Source organism: Fundulus heteroclitus, chromosome 9 (genome assembly GCF_011125445.2).
Source record: "Fundulus heteroclitus isolate FHET01 chromosome 9, MU-UCD_Fhet_4.1, whole genome shotgun sequence".
NCBI classification, from domain to species: domain Eukaryota; kingdom Metazoa; phylum Chordata; class Actinopteri; order Cyprinodontiformes; family Fundulidae; genus Fundulus; species Fundulus heteroclitus.
The window spans coordinates 16,887,885-16,903,265 of record NC_046369.1 but is presented as its reverse complement, the minus strand read 5'-3'; the positions used below and the strand labels follow the sequence as shown (position 1 = coordinate 16,903,265).

Below are 15,381 nucleotides of genomic sequence, written 5' to 3'. Positions count from 1 at the left end.
ACCTTTTGTGGCATATTCTCCTTGTGGGGGGACTCAATGAATGGACTACTGTCTGCATATTTCCCCTGACTGTGTACGCCACAACACAGACATATCTGGGACAAAAATCCCTTTTTATGTAAGCTATGTAAATGTGTTTTTCGTTATTTGCACACTGCAAAAATAGACCTAAAAATAAGATTTTTTTATTGAAATTAAACAATTTTTCCTTGATTTGAGCAGGTAGATAGGACTATTTGCCAATGGAATAAGATTTTTGCAATTAAAATAGGAACTATTCATCTCTGTCATCTTATTTCAAGTGCAGGATGTCTAATTATCTTATTTTAGGGGTAAAAATACTCATTCCATTGGCAAATCATGTTATTTACCTGCTCAAATCAACGGAAAATACATTCATTTCAAGAAGATTTTACTTATTTTTAGTTCTCTTTTTGCAGTGCAAGCCATGAGCAATAAAATGAACACAAATAAATACTGGAAATATATAACCCTGCATATAATGAATATGGGAGTTTTGAAAAAAATAAATCAACATTTTGATGATTTTCCCCATTTATCGATGCAGCTGTATGACCGTGTGATGCGTGTTAAATGAGCCACTCTGCTAATTTAAAGTTTTGGGAACCAGCAGGGATACATGTCAGGAGCTGTAGCTGCTGAATTCCTCAGAGATCTTCACACTGACGGATGCTTCTAATTAGTCAAAATTGAAGTTCCACTGAATTCAAATCTAAAGAAATAGAGAATATAAAGGTTTAGATCAAAATGTCACGCAGAAGTCTCCATTTAAACACAACAAACTAGCTGATTTGTTTAAAAACCAGTTTCCTGTGAAATGGCTCTCAAAAATATTGAGTGTTTTTTTTTATTCAGGAGACTAATAACCTATTTTTATTCAGGAGACTAATAACCTAAAACTAATAACCATCCAGCAGGATGGAGAAGGAAAGAAATAAAAAAAAAAACAACCTCACAAAAGTCAGTTTCAAACAGCTTTTAATTGATTTTCCACAATATACCATTGAGGAGCGAATAAAAACAAAACAAGAGTCTCGACCTGGTGGAGAATGTTGCTTTCTATGTTCAACTGCGAGAGCAACTCCTGCTGTTGCATCTCTAAAAAAAAAAAAAACATTCACGATAACTCTGTATTGAGAAACTATTTTTTTCCTTGTATTCACCCAACATTTATACTTTAGGAACCAGCAGGAGCGTAAAACGTTTAACCTTTGATCACTAGGTGGCAGCAAAAACTCAGCATTTCACACACAAGTCCCCCCCCCCAAAGTTGTCATTATAAAACCCACTTTAATTCAGATCTCACTTGTAAATGCACAGTTTTTGGAGTTAAGATACTTAAAACCGTAAAATTGTGTCTAAGGGGGACTTTTCCCTTTTATAAAGCTTAAAAAAAAAAAAAAAAAAAGGAAAACACAAAAACGTAAACAAAGCAAAACTGGCATTAGATAAATAAGCTTACAAGTGATGCTAAAGTAAAGGCATTAAAAGATTATCATGTAAAAATTTGATGATTATTCACAGAAAACAGTATCACTGGTACTGATTTCAGCACATTTTGCTCCCTGAACGGTGGAACCAAAGGGTACCATGTGTTGATCGCCATCGGGTTTCGGTGGTGCGGGTACGTCCGAGCATCGCTACTACGACAACCCCGGCCTCAAGGACGCCAAGGAGATGTTTCAGTTCTTCTTTGGATGCTGTCAAAAGACAACAGGCGAAGAGGAAAAATAACAGAGAGATCAATAAAGTGCGTGTTCAGATGCAGAAGGACAGACATGAGGTAACAGCCGATGGTGTGCAGTGATCCATGGAGCGGAAACGGGGAAGCCTAATCTACAAAATCAGTCACCTTGTCTTTATGAGCCAAGCCGGGACGCCAGGCAGGCAGGCAGTCTGCGATAACTGCGAGTCAAAGGCAGATTAGCCGAAGACAAATCCCAGAGAGGGTGAAAAAAAAAAAAAAGTCTCCACATGATTACCCAACATCCAGGTTTCTGATCCTAATCCTTGGATAAAAACGACCACTTGACCTGGAGTCATATCCAATTAAAACTTTCACCCATCAGAGAGGCTGGGACCATAGAAAGTCATTAGGGATGTTTGTCTCCATTTAATGTCCATTTGCTACAGATGGCCGGCAGAAGGGATGCAGCTACATTATCTGAATGCTGAGAGGAGGAGGAGGCACAGGCAGCCGTGCAGGACTCAGCAAAAAGAGGTTGCGAAGGGGAGTTTTTGAAGAAATCGATATACTACCCAAAGGGTCGGCTACCGGCGGACGGCAACAGACGAATCGGCCAAACCGGCACGCTAAATCTCTGTTACTACAGTTTTAATGCGGCAGAATCTCAACCAGCATGGGTCGAACTGAATTCAAATGAGCCGTGGGATTCTAGTGCTTTCATTAAGTTATTCTTTCATTTCATAAAAAACACACACACACACAACCTTTCACCTACATAATAACATAATCAAAATGTAATCAATGTCATCCTGGCTGGGAGAAGACGTCTGTGTCGATACCAGATACCTCCGGATGGGATGGAGGTGGGGGGGGGGGATTGAGTGCATGCCGTTTAGCGGTGCACAGCATGCACTCAGGTGAGGGGGGCTAAAACCGAGCAGTGAGCCTCAGAGTGGATTCTGGCTACTTATGATGTGCAGTCTGTTTAATCTGGCAAACGGATACAAGAAGAAATCCTTCACAGCACGTCCAAAGCGAGGAGGCGTGACGCTGGTTAATTGAATACACGCTTCGTTAACCCGAGACGCGGGTGTCTTTGCAAAAGCACTACATCTGCTCCGACTTTAACGTCGGGAACGTAAAGAAGAATTAACTCAACAGACGTTTATGAGGAGAACCGTTTGTGTCTTTGACTCCGGATTGGATTCCCTGCGTCACAGAATCAAGAGACGATGAATCCGCCCCTGCAGCTCAGAGAGGGCGGTCACCAGCACGCCGTTCTCCTCCTGGACCGACTCTCCGTGAATATTCCCAGAGCTTCCTCTGACCCGATCCCTCTTCATTTGGACATGTCCTTCTCTTTACTACACGAGTCTTCATACACCGCCGGGTCCTAAATCTTTTTTTATTTTTATTCCTGAGACACACAAACACTTGTGCATGTGTGCATTTGCGCATGTGCACTAACCTCACAAACGTATTATTTCTTTATCGGTAATGTAGCTCTGGTTGTTCCACCAGCAATGTGAATCTTTTCCACCTCAGTGCAGGGGGCTTTTTGTGGGAATCTGAGCACGTCGGCTTGTCCTTTGGCCATCCAAAACAACTCTGGTATCACCCTCCTGAAAAATCTCTCACTCAGAAACAGCTTAAAAAAGTGGCGGGTTCTTCACAGCTGACAGACTAAACGTAAAAACTTTTATTTCTGCGTGTAATAAGGCTAACAGCCTAACACCATGCTACCATCTCGCCAATAATTTAATGGCATTCCATTCAGATCCTTTGAAAATAAACCACCTGCTGCCATCAGACTGTTGAACTGCTGAAGCTAAAACTGGACTCTGTATCATGCGTCCTGCATTGTTTACATCTCAATTGCTGTACTGTGAAATCACTGTGCACTTTATCCTGAAACTGTCCTGCAAAGTCACTTTATGTTCCTGCAAAGTCACTTTACGTTCCTGCAAAGTCACTTTATGTTCCTGCAAAGTCACTTTATCCTGAAACTGTCCTGCAAAGTTACTTTACGTTCCTGCAAAGCCACTTTACGTTCCTGCAAAGTCACTTTATGTTCCTGCAAAGTCACTTTATGTTCCTGCAAAGTTACTTTACGTTCCTGCAAAGCCACTTTACGTTCCTGCAAAGTCACTTTACGTTCCTGCAAAGTCACTTTACGTTCCTGCAAAGCCACTTTACGTTCCTGCAAAGTCACTTTATGTTCCTGCAAAGTCACTTTATGTTCCTGCAAAGTTACTTTACGTTCCTGCAAAGCCACTTTACGTTCCTGCAAAGTCACTTTACGTTCCTGCAAAGTCACTTTACGTTCCTGCAAAATCACTTTATTCTGAAATCCACTACAATTCACTGTAATTCTCAAGCTGTATGCAAACGAAATTTCGTTCTGTACGCACTCTGTGCATACAAAATGACAATAAAGTTTGTCTAAGTGATAAATGTGAAACACAGGAATGAAATTCTTTCAAATAAACAGTTTTTACTGTTATTAAATAAAATGTTCTCATATTATCATCATGTCACATGTTTTTGTTCATTCTGAAAAGCCTTCAAATCATGACGATGGCCGGTGCCCCCAGAGAGCAAACGAGTGGCAGCTACAGACGCAGGCTGGATGTTACACGCTCATGTAATCAGTAAGCCACAGGTCCAGACTTGCATGGATTAAGATATTGCTCAGTGGTTACACCGTTACACGCGTAACTCAGGTAATGATTTAACAAGTCACACTACTGAATCCCATCCATGGCTTTCATCCCATAGGATATGACATTACATGTGATTAAGCAGATAGACTTAATCACATCATAATGTGCGTGATAACAAATATTTTTATAGCTGTTCTTGCTAAATGTGTCCCCAAAAAGTAAAATAATACAAATGTTGAATTGGTTACGGTTGAGCGATTTCTAGCTCGGACCCAAAAGGAGCCGGTCTCAGCCTTAGTCACACCGGGAAAAGTTCAGACTCCCACTCCCACTGTCAAGCCCTATTTTGACTATCAAGCTGGCTTCTTGCTGGTGTTTTCACAATATCTGATACTTACAGCAGCGTTCAGTGCCTGGTCAAGGTCTTCGATGATGTCGGCCGCGTCCTCCAGTCCCACCGAGAGCCGTATCAGTGTGTCGCTGATGCCCAGAACGGCCCTCTCCTTCTCTGGCACTGACGCGTGGGTCATGATCGCCCTAAATTCAGACAGCAGACAGTGTCACATACACATGGGCTGAACACAAAAAACAAATAATTGGAGGTTCTGATGCAAAGCAGGGCAGTCCAGGCAAAAAAAAGCAAAAAAAGTAATGCTGTGTTTAAGTTTCTTCCTATTCTCTGCTGCCCTCTTGTGGCATTAAGTGAAGCTGCAGCTCATGTTGCAAACAAAACAAAATATGTTCAACACTGGAATCCTTTTTTTTTTTTTTTTAAACTGTATTAGGAGTGAAGCTAGGGGGAAACTTACGGATGTTCTGCTAAACTTTCATAACCACCGAGGCTCTCTGCGACTGCAAACATCTGAAACCAGACAACAGATAACAAATTAAACGTTGAACAGCAGCAATTAAAAGCATCTACCAAAAGATCCATCAACAAATACGCAATACTTAACTATAAGCACATAATTACTCTAATCGCATCTTTACCCACTCTTGACAGTATGCTAAGCCGTTTATGTGGTCTGTCTCTGTTTATGCAAAAATAATAATCAGCTTATGTGATTTTGTCTGAACTAAAGAGATAATATGTAGAGCAGTGTGTTAACCCTCGTAAGTGCTGGTTTCGAACGTCTTGGACCACAAACTGCTACCTTCCATGTGTGTCCCCAGTCTAGATATCTGGATACCAACATAACAAATAAGGAGTAAAGTTGAAATAAAATGAGGCATAGATTACTTTAAGGTTGCTGAGGAAGGCGGTGGCGTGCTCGAGTTTGCCTTTAATGTAGAAGGTGATCATCCCTGGGCACCCGGTGCATTGTTTCTTCATCACCTCGTACTGTGGGTGGGAGGGGAGGCCTACGTTGAGACGACAAAAAAAAAAAAAAAAAAAAAAACCCATGACAGACCAGTCATAAATCATCATCTAATCTCTCTGCAAACAACAGTGATGGTTTTCCCACAGATTATTTGTTCATGACTTAGGCTTGAATAAAACGTCTGCAGTAGGACGTTCGTGAACTTCTCAGCTTTTAACAATCCTGCCTAAACCGATCAAATGAGCAGATAAAGACAACTCTAAAGTAGGGCTGGACGATACAGAGGAAAAACAGCATATTGATAAAATAGAAATCATATTGATCGATATCGATAAATATCAAAAAAATTTAAAATATAAATTTTAAGTGCAGCCCTGGACAGTTTATGCTGTTGCTTAATGACATATTTTTAAATTAATGGATTAAAACACAACCCTTTATTCAACCAACGTTTTACGAAAACTGTAAGTGTTAAAAAAGAAGAAAAAGGACATCCGCTCTCTGAACTCTCTGAAGGCTGATGGAGCTTTCCTGGGTTTGTGATTGGTTGGGAGGATGCAGTGATTGTAGTATTAACCTACATGATAGGCTAGAATGCACTGTTCTTTTATTGAACTTTTTATTGACCCCTGTTTTTTATATTGAACCATACGTCTATTGATCGATATATATCGTTATTGAATTATTGTCCAGCCCTACTCTAAAGAACAGGCGAGGGGAAACGTTTGATTCTTAAAGAAGCTTCTGCGAAAGATCTGATAAATACTTGGCTGCAAAAAACTATTGATCCTCAATTTTCTAACAAAAATTTTGATGTTGGTGCACAAAAACCTCCTCAATTAAAGTATTTCTAGTAGAGAGCAACATTTTGTGTTCAGTTAGGTTGCCTCTGAAGTTAGGATTGGTTTGATGATGTGAAGCATGATCATCTATGAGACCAAAGAGCAAAAATCTGAAAAAACATTATCTGTAAAAGGGGGCAAATACTTTCTTTACAGCACCGTAGACAAGCACTGCAGTCAGGGGTCACAATAACATGTATTTTTGCTCCGTTAAAACAGTGACACGTGTACAAGCAGATGCAAGGGAAAAACAAGAAAAGCGTGAATGCGTGATTCATTCAGGCACAAAGGGATGCGCTCCCAGTTTGCAGTTGTGAGTTATTGCCGAGCCTGTAGTGGCATAAAATGACGAAAGAAGGGAGAGGTCACAGACACAGTTCACTGACACCAACATCAGAGTAAACTGGAGCCGGCATCGCTGATTATTTTATTTACACAGTTAAAGTTTACCACGGTTTATGTGAGAGCATCAAAGAGTCCCGCTTTTTTTATTGTTATGAGTCACGCTTTGTTCGGATTTATACAGATTCTCGTATCCACAACCCACAAGGTGCAGCTTATGTTACAACAGCATTAGGGGAAACAATGCACGCAATATAAATTACAACACAAACCTTTTCATATAAATAGATAAAAGAAGTGTTTCTGAACGGCTGTTCTTTACGCTGCGGCTTATAGAAAGCTCTTTATTGTGGGCATCAAAAGGGAGGGAGGCAAGCCCCAACAAATCTGTGACAGGAACTCACCTGGGAAAATGACTCGCTCCACTCTGGGATCCGCCTCCAGAAACTTAGCGGCAGCCATGCCGTTTTTAAAGTGCTGCTCCATGCGCAGGTGTAGGGTCTTCAGCCCGCGGTTACACAGGTAGCAGTCGAAGGGAGAGGGAACGCCGCCGATGGCTGGCCACGGGCAGGAAGTAAATCACAGGCGGGTTAGAAACAAAGCTTCCCAAAAATCTAGATTAGCCGAACAGAACAATACGCCCGACAATGAAAAGGTTTAGTTTGGTGCGGGACTTTGGCCTCAGGTTTTTTGTGTCGGTTGTTTGCTGAATGAGTTCAAGGAGCCGCTTCCCCAGACACTAAGGGGGCAGATTGGCTTTGAAGAGAAAAAAAATAAAATGGGGTGTAGCTGTGTGTTTAGGGTAGCAAACCTAATTCCTGATCATTGAGTTACAGAAATCCAAAATAAAAAATTAAAAACACACATATCGTTAACAGACTAAATATGATTTCAGCACCACTGTTTCCTAAAGCACAGTTTTTAAGCACAGAACTACCGGTGCACTCACCATTTTGCAGAAACCTCAGCCGTTCGTTCAGATCCTCCCTGTTTACAGACACCAGACCCATCACTACGTCACTGTGACCTGCCACATAAACACAAGTAAAGGTTGTAATAGGTTATTATAGCATGACACGGCTCTGAACGGGAGGAGGAAAACAAGAGAAACTATTCAGAGACAAACATCTAACTTTTTCCTTAACCGTCCCCGTCCCCCAAACTAACGCAGACATGAAGACGTGTTTTGATATAAACTGAAGCCGGTCCAGTATTCTAATTAAACGGTCCCATCGCTCAGGTTCCTCTGTTATCTGTGTGTTTTGGCACTGCCTCTGCCTGTTTTACTTTTTTTTTGTCTTGTTTGCCAAGACAAATTGTAGGAGTGGCCCTGGCCTCCGGGGAATATTTACCTCCACCTGTGCACCATGTTCCCAGCCCCAAGGGTGGATCTGGTTGTTCCTAGAACAATGGCTGTGTCCCCAAATTAAGGAAACTACGATTTCATCCCAATTCAGTATCTTTGAACCTCGTATTCATGTATTTTACTGCATAAAGTGCTTTTTCCTCTGCCTGTTTGGACTAATCAAATAGATTCCTTCTTTTAAATCACATTTAATGTCGTTTTAACAGCTGTTGACATTTTAAACTTAATGAGAAACTACCTATGTACCCATCGCCTATACGTGCTTATCCCTGCAGCAGTCAGTTGGAGAGAGTAGCTACCTGGACAGGTCGCTACTCAATCGCAGGGCAACACGGAGACACACAGGACTAACAATCATTCACACACACAAACCTATGGGTGTTTTGAAGAGAACAATTAACCCAAGAGTCGTGTTTTTGGACTGTTGGAGGAAGCCGGCGAGCTCAGAGAGCACCCAGGCATCCAAAAAGAGAACATGCTAATTTAATCCAGAAATACCACAGGTCAGGATTTGAACCCAGGAACTTCTTGCTTGCAAGGCAACATGCTACATTATCTGTCTTACATTATTTAACAACTTGGGGGTTTGGGTCGGTTGAGGGATTGGCACTGAATGCCATGAGACAAAAGCCTGGATAGTTTTTGTAACGTTCGCTTTGCCAGAAATAACAATAAAATCTTTATTAATCTTGAATTACCTCATCCAATATGATAGATAGATAGATAGATAGATAGATAGATAGATAGATAGATAGATAGATAGATAGATAGATAGATAGATAGATAGATAGATAGATAGATCTTTATAAGTAAAGCTCTGATGTTAAAATGAGGAAGCGCATACGACCTACCGTTCATGTATTTGGTGGCCGAGTACATGCAGATATCAGCTCCCAAAGCCAAGGGGCGCTAAGGGTGCACAAAACAAACACGCCAGTTAATCATTGAGCCGCTCCTTTACACATCCGCTGGAATCTGATTGCGGGAAATCATTAATACCTGGAAATACGCAGACATGAAGGTGTTGTCGACGACCACTACGATGTCTTTGCTGTGCTCGTGCACCAGCTCGGAGCAGGCCTTGATGTCCACCACCTTCATGGTGGGGTTGGTTGGCGTCTCCAGCCACACCAGCTGCACCGGCAGAGAGAGGAAGTCGCATCAGTGCAGCTCGCACTCAGGTGAGCTAAACGTCAGGTTTAGATAATGGGCGATTACGCAAAGTGCTGACTCATAAGGACAGCTCTGAGTTGGCAGGAGGAGAAAAAAAAAAACGGACACACCTAAATAAAAGAACAGCAAGTTATTCCCTCTTCTTATTGCATCTTCCCTTGACCTACTTTGGTGTTGGGCTTCAGAGCAGCTTTCAGCAGCTCTAGTTTCGTACAGTCAGCGAAAGTCGTCTCCAGCCCAAACCCGGCGGCGACTCTTTGGAAGTATCGGTTGGTGCCTTTACGACGAACAGGTGAACCACAGAACCGTTAGGATTGTTATAAAAAAAATACAAATTCTCTGTATCACAGCAGAGGATTACTGGTGCAGATAAACATCTCAAAGCTGCGTCCCACCTCCGTACACATCGTCCATGCAGACGATCCCGTCTCCTTTCTTCAGCATGTGGGTGATGGCGACTGTGGCTGCCAGTCCTGAGGCAAAGGCAAGGCCTGCAGGGGGGGGGACCATTGTTGAAGACCAAAAAAAAAAAAAATCATTTCACGTGTAAGAGGTAATTAAAGGATAAAATTATATGGGTACAAAGGTCAGTTATCATGATTATAAACTAAAGAATCAAACATAAAGTTTTAAAACTGGTACCATTTGCTGCCATCCGATTCTTACAGTTTCAAGTCCTTTTGCTAACATGCCAGAGAAAGTTGCTGAGAGTAGAGCTCCACAGTCTGGTGATTGAACTCGGCTTTTTGGAAATATGTCTTACGTTTTCTTTTTCCCGTGTGAATACCGGGATCCTGCAGCGACTATACTCAACGTTACCATAATGTCATGGTTTTAAATAATTATTGTTTTCACTGAAATCTTCCATCATACCGTTCCTGTGGTTCAATTAACGAGACGCCAGAGGACGTGTCAGAGTATAGAACGACTCAACGCCTGCCCCTTTCTACCAGTTCCTGTGCACTGCAGGCCAGCTGGCTGAAAGAGGCATTCCATTCACCTTGGTCCCAGCAGTGTTGCTTCAGGATTTATTTCAGGATGCAACTCCTGGTAACATAACAGCAGATGCAGTAAAAAAAATATTTTTACAGCTAATTGTAGCAACAGATGAGGAATCAGATATATATTACGGTAAGTTAAATTGAAAGCGACAACAGAAAAAAAAAAAAAAAAAAAAGAAGCACATAGAGTAAAGCCCTTACCCCACGGCATGGTTCGGCTCTGACAGACCACCGGAGTAGACCCTGTCTTTAGCAATTAAATTACTAAAGTTGCATACATGCTTGGAAGTAATTTTTTCAGGTTATACTCCTGATCTTCAAAGGACGACATTACCACATGTTTTAATGCCTGTTTGCTCTCTGTGTGCGTCTGTTTATACGCAAAGATATGGGTCCGGAAGTCACAAACAGAATTCATGCAAAGCATCGTGGGTCATGGAAATGAGGGAGCGACGCTTTTCCTACGCCTACAGGAAAGGCTAAATCAGCAGTTTGGAAATATTTTTTGGGATATCTACAACACTAATTGTGTTTTAAGGCATCAACCAAAACAAGGAACTTGCATCTCATCAGAATGTTCTGAATCTCTTCTGTAATCGTCTTGCTTACAGTGTTTTGCTCCATCCAGCGCGGCCACAGCCTTCTCCAGACAGTTCCTGGTCGGGTTTCCGCTCCGACTGTACTCAAAGCCCTGACAGGAGATTAAAAAAAAAAAGAAAAAAAAGAGAAGAATTTCATCAGGGATTTCCGAGAACAGGAACACCTTCAGCTCATACTTTTATTACATGAGTCTTCCTCCAGAAAATGGGGGAGAAAAGACAGTCGGAACTACAACTGGACCCGAGGCGATGCAGTTTAATCGGAATCATTTAAAACATATTCTAAGGACAACGGTGAATATTCCTGTTCCTAAGGTTTTATTTTTAACTGTCCATTGATCTTGATCATTTCAGATAACTTGTTAAATGAATGGTGTGACTTTTGGCTGTTATAACAAAGACTCATGAGTGTGAACCCACAGTGAATTCAATGTTGGGTTCACTTTAAATTGGAATATTTTAAGTCACATTGTTGCTGCTCATTTTCCACAGCCGTTATTTTGACGTCGCCTACAGAAGCAACACAGTTTCGGTGTTATTGGCCGCGAGTGAGAAACACCATCTGTAACATCCAAATACTTTATCTGCAACGAACTGCGTGGAGACCTGCTCCCCTACATCTATAAGGCCTTGTTTGGTTTGCACCAATCATTTACCACTTCAGAGAAAGTAGAGCATGCCTTTAGGCTTTTACAAAAGGAAAACCCAGGATTCTATCCAAACTTCTGATCAATAGAAAGAAAAGATTATACACCGATTGTTGAGGTAGTCTTTTCATAAAGTGTTTATCGAACATAAACAAGAGCAAACCTTCTAAAAAAAAAAAAAAAATAAATAAAAGTTGTGGACCTGTTAAACATAACCAAGAGTTAACTAGGACTTTAACAGTACCCAGTTATAACACGTTATCTTGTGTGCAATTTTCTGTAATGCACCAACATAAATGCCTAACTTGAAAACCTGAGAAACAAGTTCCCAAATGGCCGGCCATATAATCACTGAGAACAGTTTTAAGAGAACAATGTAGCCTTTACAAAAAAAAGAAAAAAAAAAATCTTTCGTTTTAGCCTTCACTAACAAATCTGACAGTTTGGGGAATTTGGTTTAACAACAAGTACTTAGAAAGGACTGGAACAAGTTAAATCATTAACAAGTAGCTGCATCAAGGATTTCTGTGCAGTTACAATTATGAAGGACATTTCATTTATGCATCCTGCTTATTCAGCAAAGTTACTTTCCCGTATGAACAGAAACTGGGCCAGTTATTTGCAAAGGAACCTCTTGTGACGAACTTGATGAATGCCTTTGTTATCTTTCGTGATAAGAGCAACTTTCACCACGATTATTAGTTTGCCAGAGGCACTGTGGTAATGATAGTGTGCAGACTTGAGGGCTGGCCGTATAAACAGTCCGTCTATTAGCCTGTAGCTGCATCTCATTAAATTAAAATATCATCTAAAAGTTGACTTCAATATGCAACTTTAAAAGTTAAATGTCATAGATTACAGAGATTATTTTCACACAGTGACTTATTACAAGCATTTGTTTCCATTAACCTAGATGATTCTGGCTTACAGCTAATGAAAACCCAGTGTTCAGTTTCTCTGAAGATTTTAACATCACATGGGAATCATAAAAACTTAAATTCCATGTTGCCTGTGCAAATTCTCAGTTATTCGGGGTCATCACAACAGCAGACAGGCTTAAATCGGAGGCATCCGGACTTTCGCTCAGTTCTTTCTGAAAACGTTTCCACACCTATCCAGGAGTCTTTGTCAATTCTGGTGGCTCAAACTTAAGCAACCTGCAGTTGGTGCGCTGCTGTTTTTAAGGACATGGAGGCCCATCCTCCTAGGTGCATTTTAAGTCAGACACAAATCAATGACCAACCCCTCACTGCCCTGAATTGTTGAGTGGAGTACTTGGTCACCTGAATCATGATGAGACAGCTGATGTAATTTCTTTGGAATGTGTTGGAGGACCGAGCTGGAAACACTGGGGAGTTGGAAAGCTCACCTCCCCCTCTTTTGTGATAACTTTTCTCTTTTAACCAAGATGGCTTCTTTCAAACCATCCGTTCACACTGTCCAAAAATTCGGACATCCTTGTCTTTAACAAGAGTGCCCTTTGTTCTTGAGGTGCAAATCGCATGTTCCATGGTCACGTGATGTCCTACGCAATCAATGAGGAGACTGCTGCTTATTGAGCAGCTGGAAAGTTCAGTGGAAGGAAAACCTTGGGTGAAAAAAAAAGTGCCAGATTCCCCTTTGGAGAGGTTTCGCACCTCTTGTTTGTGCAATGCTTTTAAGGCATAGTCCTTTGAATTTTCGTATCCAATTTTAACCTCTCAATTTGAGATTGAAGAATATGATCCCAGAGTTTTGTTTGACTATCGCAGACCACCGGTATGATGCTGCCACCACCATGCTCATCTTCTCATCTTGGTAACTAAAAATTTCCGTAGAGGTTGAAGGTGTTACCTTTGAAGCGATCGGGTTCTCCTCTCTGGCTCGCTATCTTCTTGGTTTCTTGTGGACGTTAAACTCATCAGTGTGTGTCTGTGTGTACTCTTTCCATTCAAGTTAATGAGAACTACATTTTGGCTTTGCATCAGCTGCATAAGCCATATAGATCACCACAATTAAAGCGCTTGAAAGATCACAGTGTTGACGTTTAATCTCTGGTTGTCTAGTTCCAAAAACACGTTTTGTTAAAAGACAATAAATCGATAAGCATCAAAACCGCTTTTCACAAAGACCTGGACTTATTTAGGCTCTTTCTATAATATGGGTATCTCTCCCACCCACGTGTATTTATTACCAGCACCCCCCTCCTCCTCGCCTCTTCCCCCCTCCTCCTTGAATACCCGAGTCCTATCCGGCTACTTACAGCGTGGTTCCCCGGGGACTGCTGTTTGAAGGTGGTAGACAGGGAAATCGGCGGCACCACGGCCATCGACGTCCACTGTTCCGGCTCCTGGCCGATGTGGATGGCGTCTGTGGCGAACGACTTGAAAGCCGTGCGGAAGCCGGCGAACACATCGCCGGCTTCCTGTTTGTTCGCTTGGGCCATGGCTCTGCGCTCCTGTGAATCGGCCTGACGCTCCGTTCTGAGGATGAGGGCGTATTACGGCTTTAATGGTAAGAGGGGAAATACTATTTAACGGGGCCGTTCAACAAGCCCGTCCTTCTCAGCCAATCGGCGTCCACGTGCAGGCAGAGCGCGGCGCTGATTGGTTGCGGCGCTGTGGGCGTCCGCGCTCTGTTACGGCAGCACGTTGTTTGCTTTCCCGTCTGCCCCGCTGCTATGATGCAACGATTCCTGCCTTTTGAATAAGGTTAAGGGTCTGGTTGTCTCGTAAGCAGAAAACAAAAAGTACTCATTTGAGTTCGGTCCATGGGTTTCGCCGCCATAATCTCCATAAAACCTTTCAGACAGTAAAAATGCAAGTCCTTAGGAATAAAGTCACGGTCTCACCGGCAAGTCAGAGAAGCTTGAAAGGCTTATTTATCCTCAAAGTAGCCTACCATATCCTGATATTTTTTCTAAACCACCACTAATGCAGCTGTTGATGCTGCTGAAAAGATGAACTGAGCTAGGCGCATTGTTCCCTTTTTGCGCCTTGGGGAAGAGGACAGTAACTCAGACTGCACTTTCCTGTTTGACCCACAGGGGGTGGAAGTGCTCCGTAATAGCTGTTGCGTAAACACTTTTCAGGGAGCATAAGTACGATTTGTTTTGAAATCCAGCAGAACTGGTGTAAGTGCATTCCCGGTTAAGAAAGTGTTCACAGCCCATACCTTTCCCCACATTTTTATTTTATTTTACGAGCTGTGACATCAAATGATTATGTTGGGATTTCATATAACAGAGAAAGCGCATTCGGATTCCTCCCTGCTCTGATAGCCTACAAGAAAATCCAGTGCCACCAACTAACTGCCTTCAAAAAGCATCTAATTACCCCCTAGAGCTCACCTGTTTGTAATCTAATCTCGGTATAACTACAGATGTCCGAGTTTGTGAGAGCAAAAAATGGTCAGCAAACCTTAGAAAGACAGACAAACACAGAGGACAGGTCAGGGATAACGTTTGGGAGAGATTTGAAGCAGGATATTACAAGCTCTAGACATCTCTACAAGCACGATTCAGCCCATCATCTGAAAGAGAAACAGTTGCAGTCCTAACAAGTCATGGCCAATCACATAATCTGACAGGCCAGGCAAGGAGACTATTGGCCAGTGAAGCAGCCAAGGGGCCCAGAGTCAAGAGAAGTGGTTCCCAACCCTGGTCCTCAGGGACCCCTGTCCTGCATGTTTTAGTTGACCTGACTTAAATGAGTGGATGATTAAGAGGCTTCTGCAGCAC

General features: G+C 42.1%; 1 protein-coding gene across 1 annotated transcript; it reads right to left on the bottom strand.

The window, feature by feature from the left end:
- Window positions 1–982: 982 nt before the first annotated feature.
- Window positions 983–14,164, bottom strand: LOC105928662 (cystathionine gamma-lyase). The gene is made up of 12 exons (XM_012866062.3): window positions 13,906–14,164; window positions 11,027–11,108; window positions 9,812–9,907; window positions 9,584–9,693; window positions 9,243–9,377; window positions 9,095–9,152; window positions 7,827–7,904; window positions 7,282–7,434; window positions 5,612–5,733; window positions 5,181–5,233; window positions 4,770–4,908; window positions 983–1,721 (listed from the first exon to the last, which is right to left on the bottom strand). The coding sequence occupies exons 1-12, from the start codon at window positions 14,086–14,088 to the stop codon at window positions 1,704–1,706; spliced, it is 1,227 nt and encodes a 408-aa protein (XP_012721516.1). The 5' UTR covers window positions 14,089–14,164; the 3' UTR covers window positions 983–1,703.
- Between the last annotated feature and the right edge of the window lie 1,217 nt (window positions 14,165–15,381).

Coding starts and splice junctions, on each gene's coding strand:
- LOC105928662 (XM_012866062.3), bottom strand. CDS start 14,088: ATGGCCCAAGCGAACAAACAGGAAGCCGGCGATGTGTTCGCCGGCTTC. Junction 9,908..11,026: donor GCTGGATGGAGCAAAACACT/GTAAGCAAGACG, acceptor CCCCCCCTGCAG/GCCTTGCCTTTGCCTCAGGA. Junction 4,909..5,180: donor GAAAGTTTAGCAGAACATCC/GTAAGTTTCCCC, acceptor GTCTGAATTTAG/GGCGATCATGACCCACGCGT.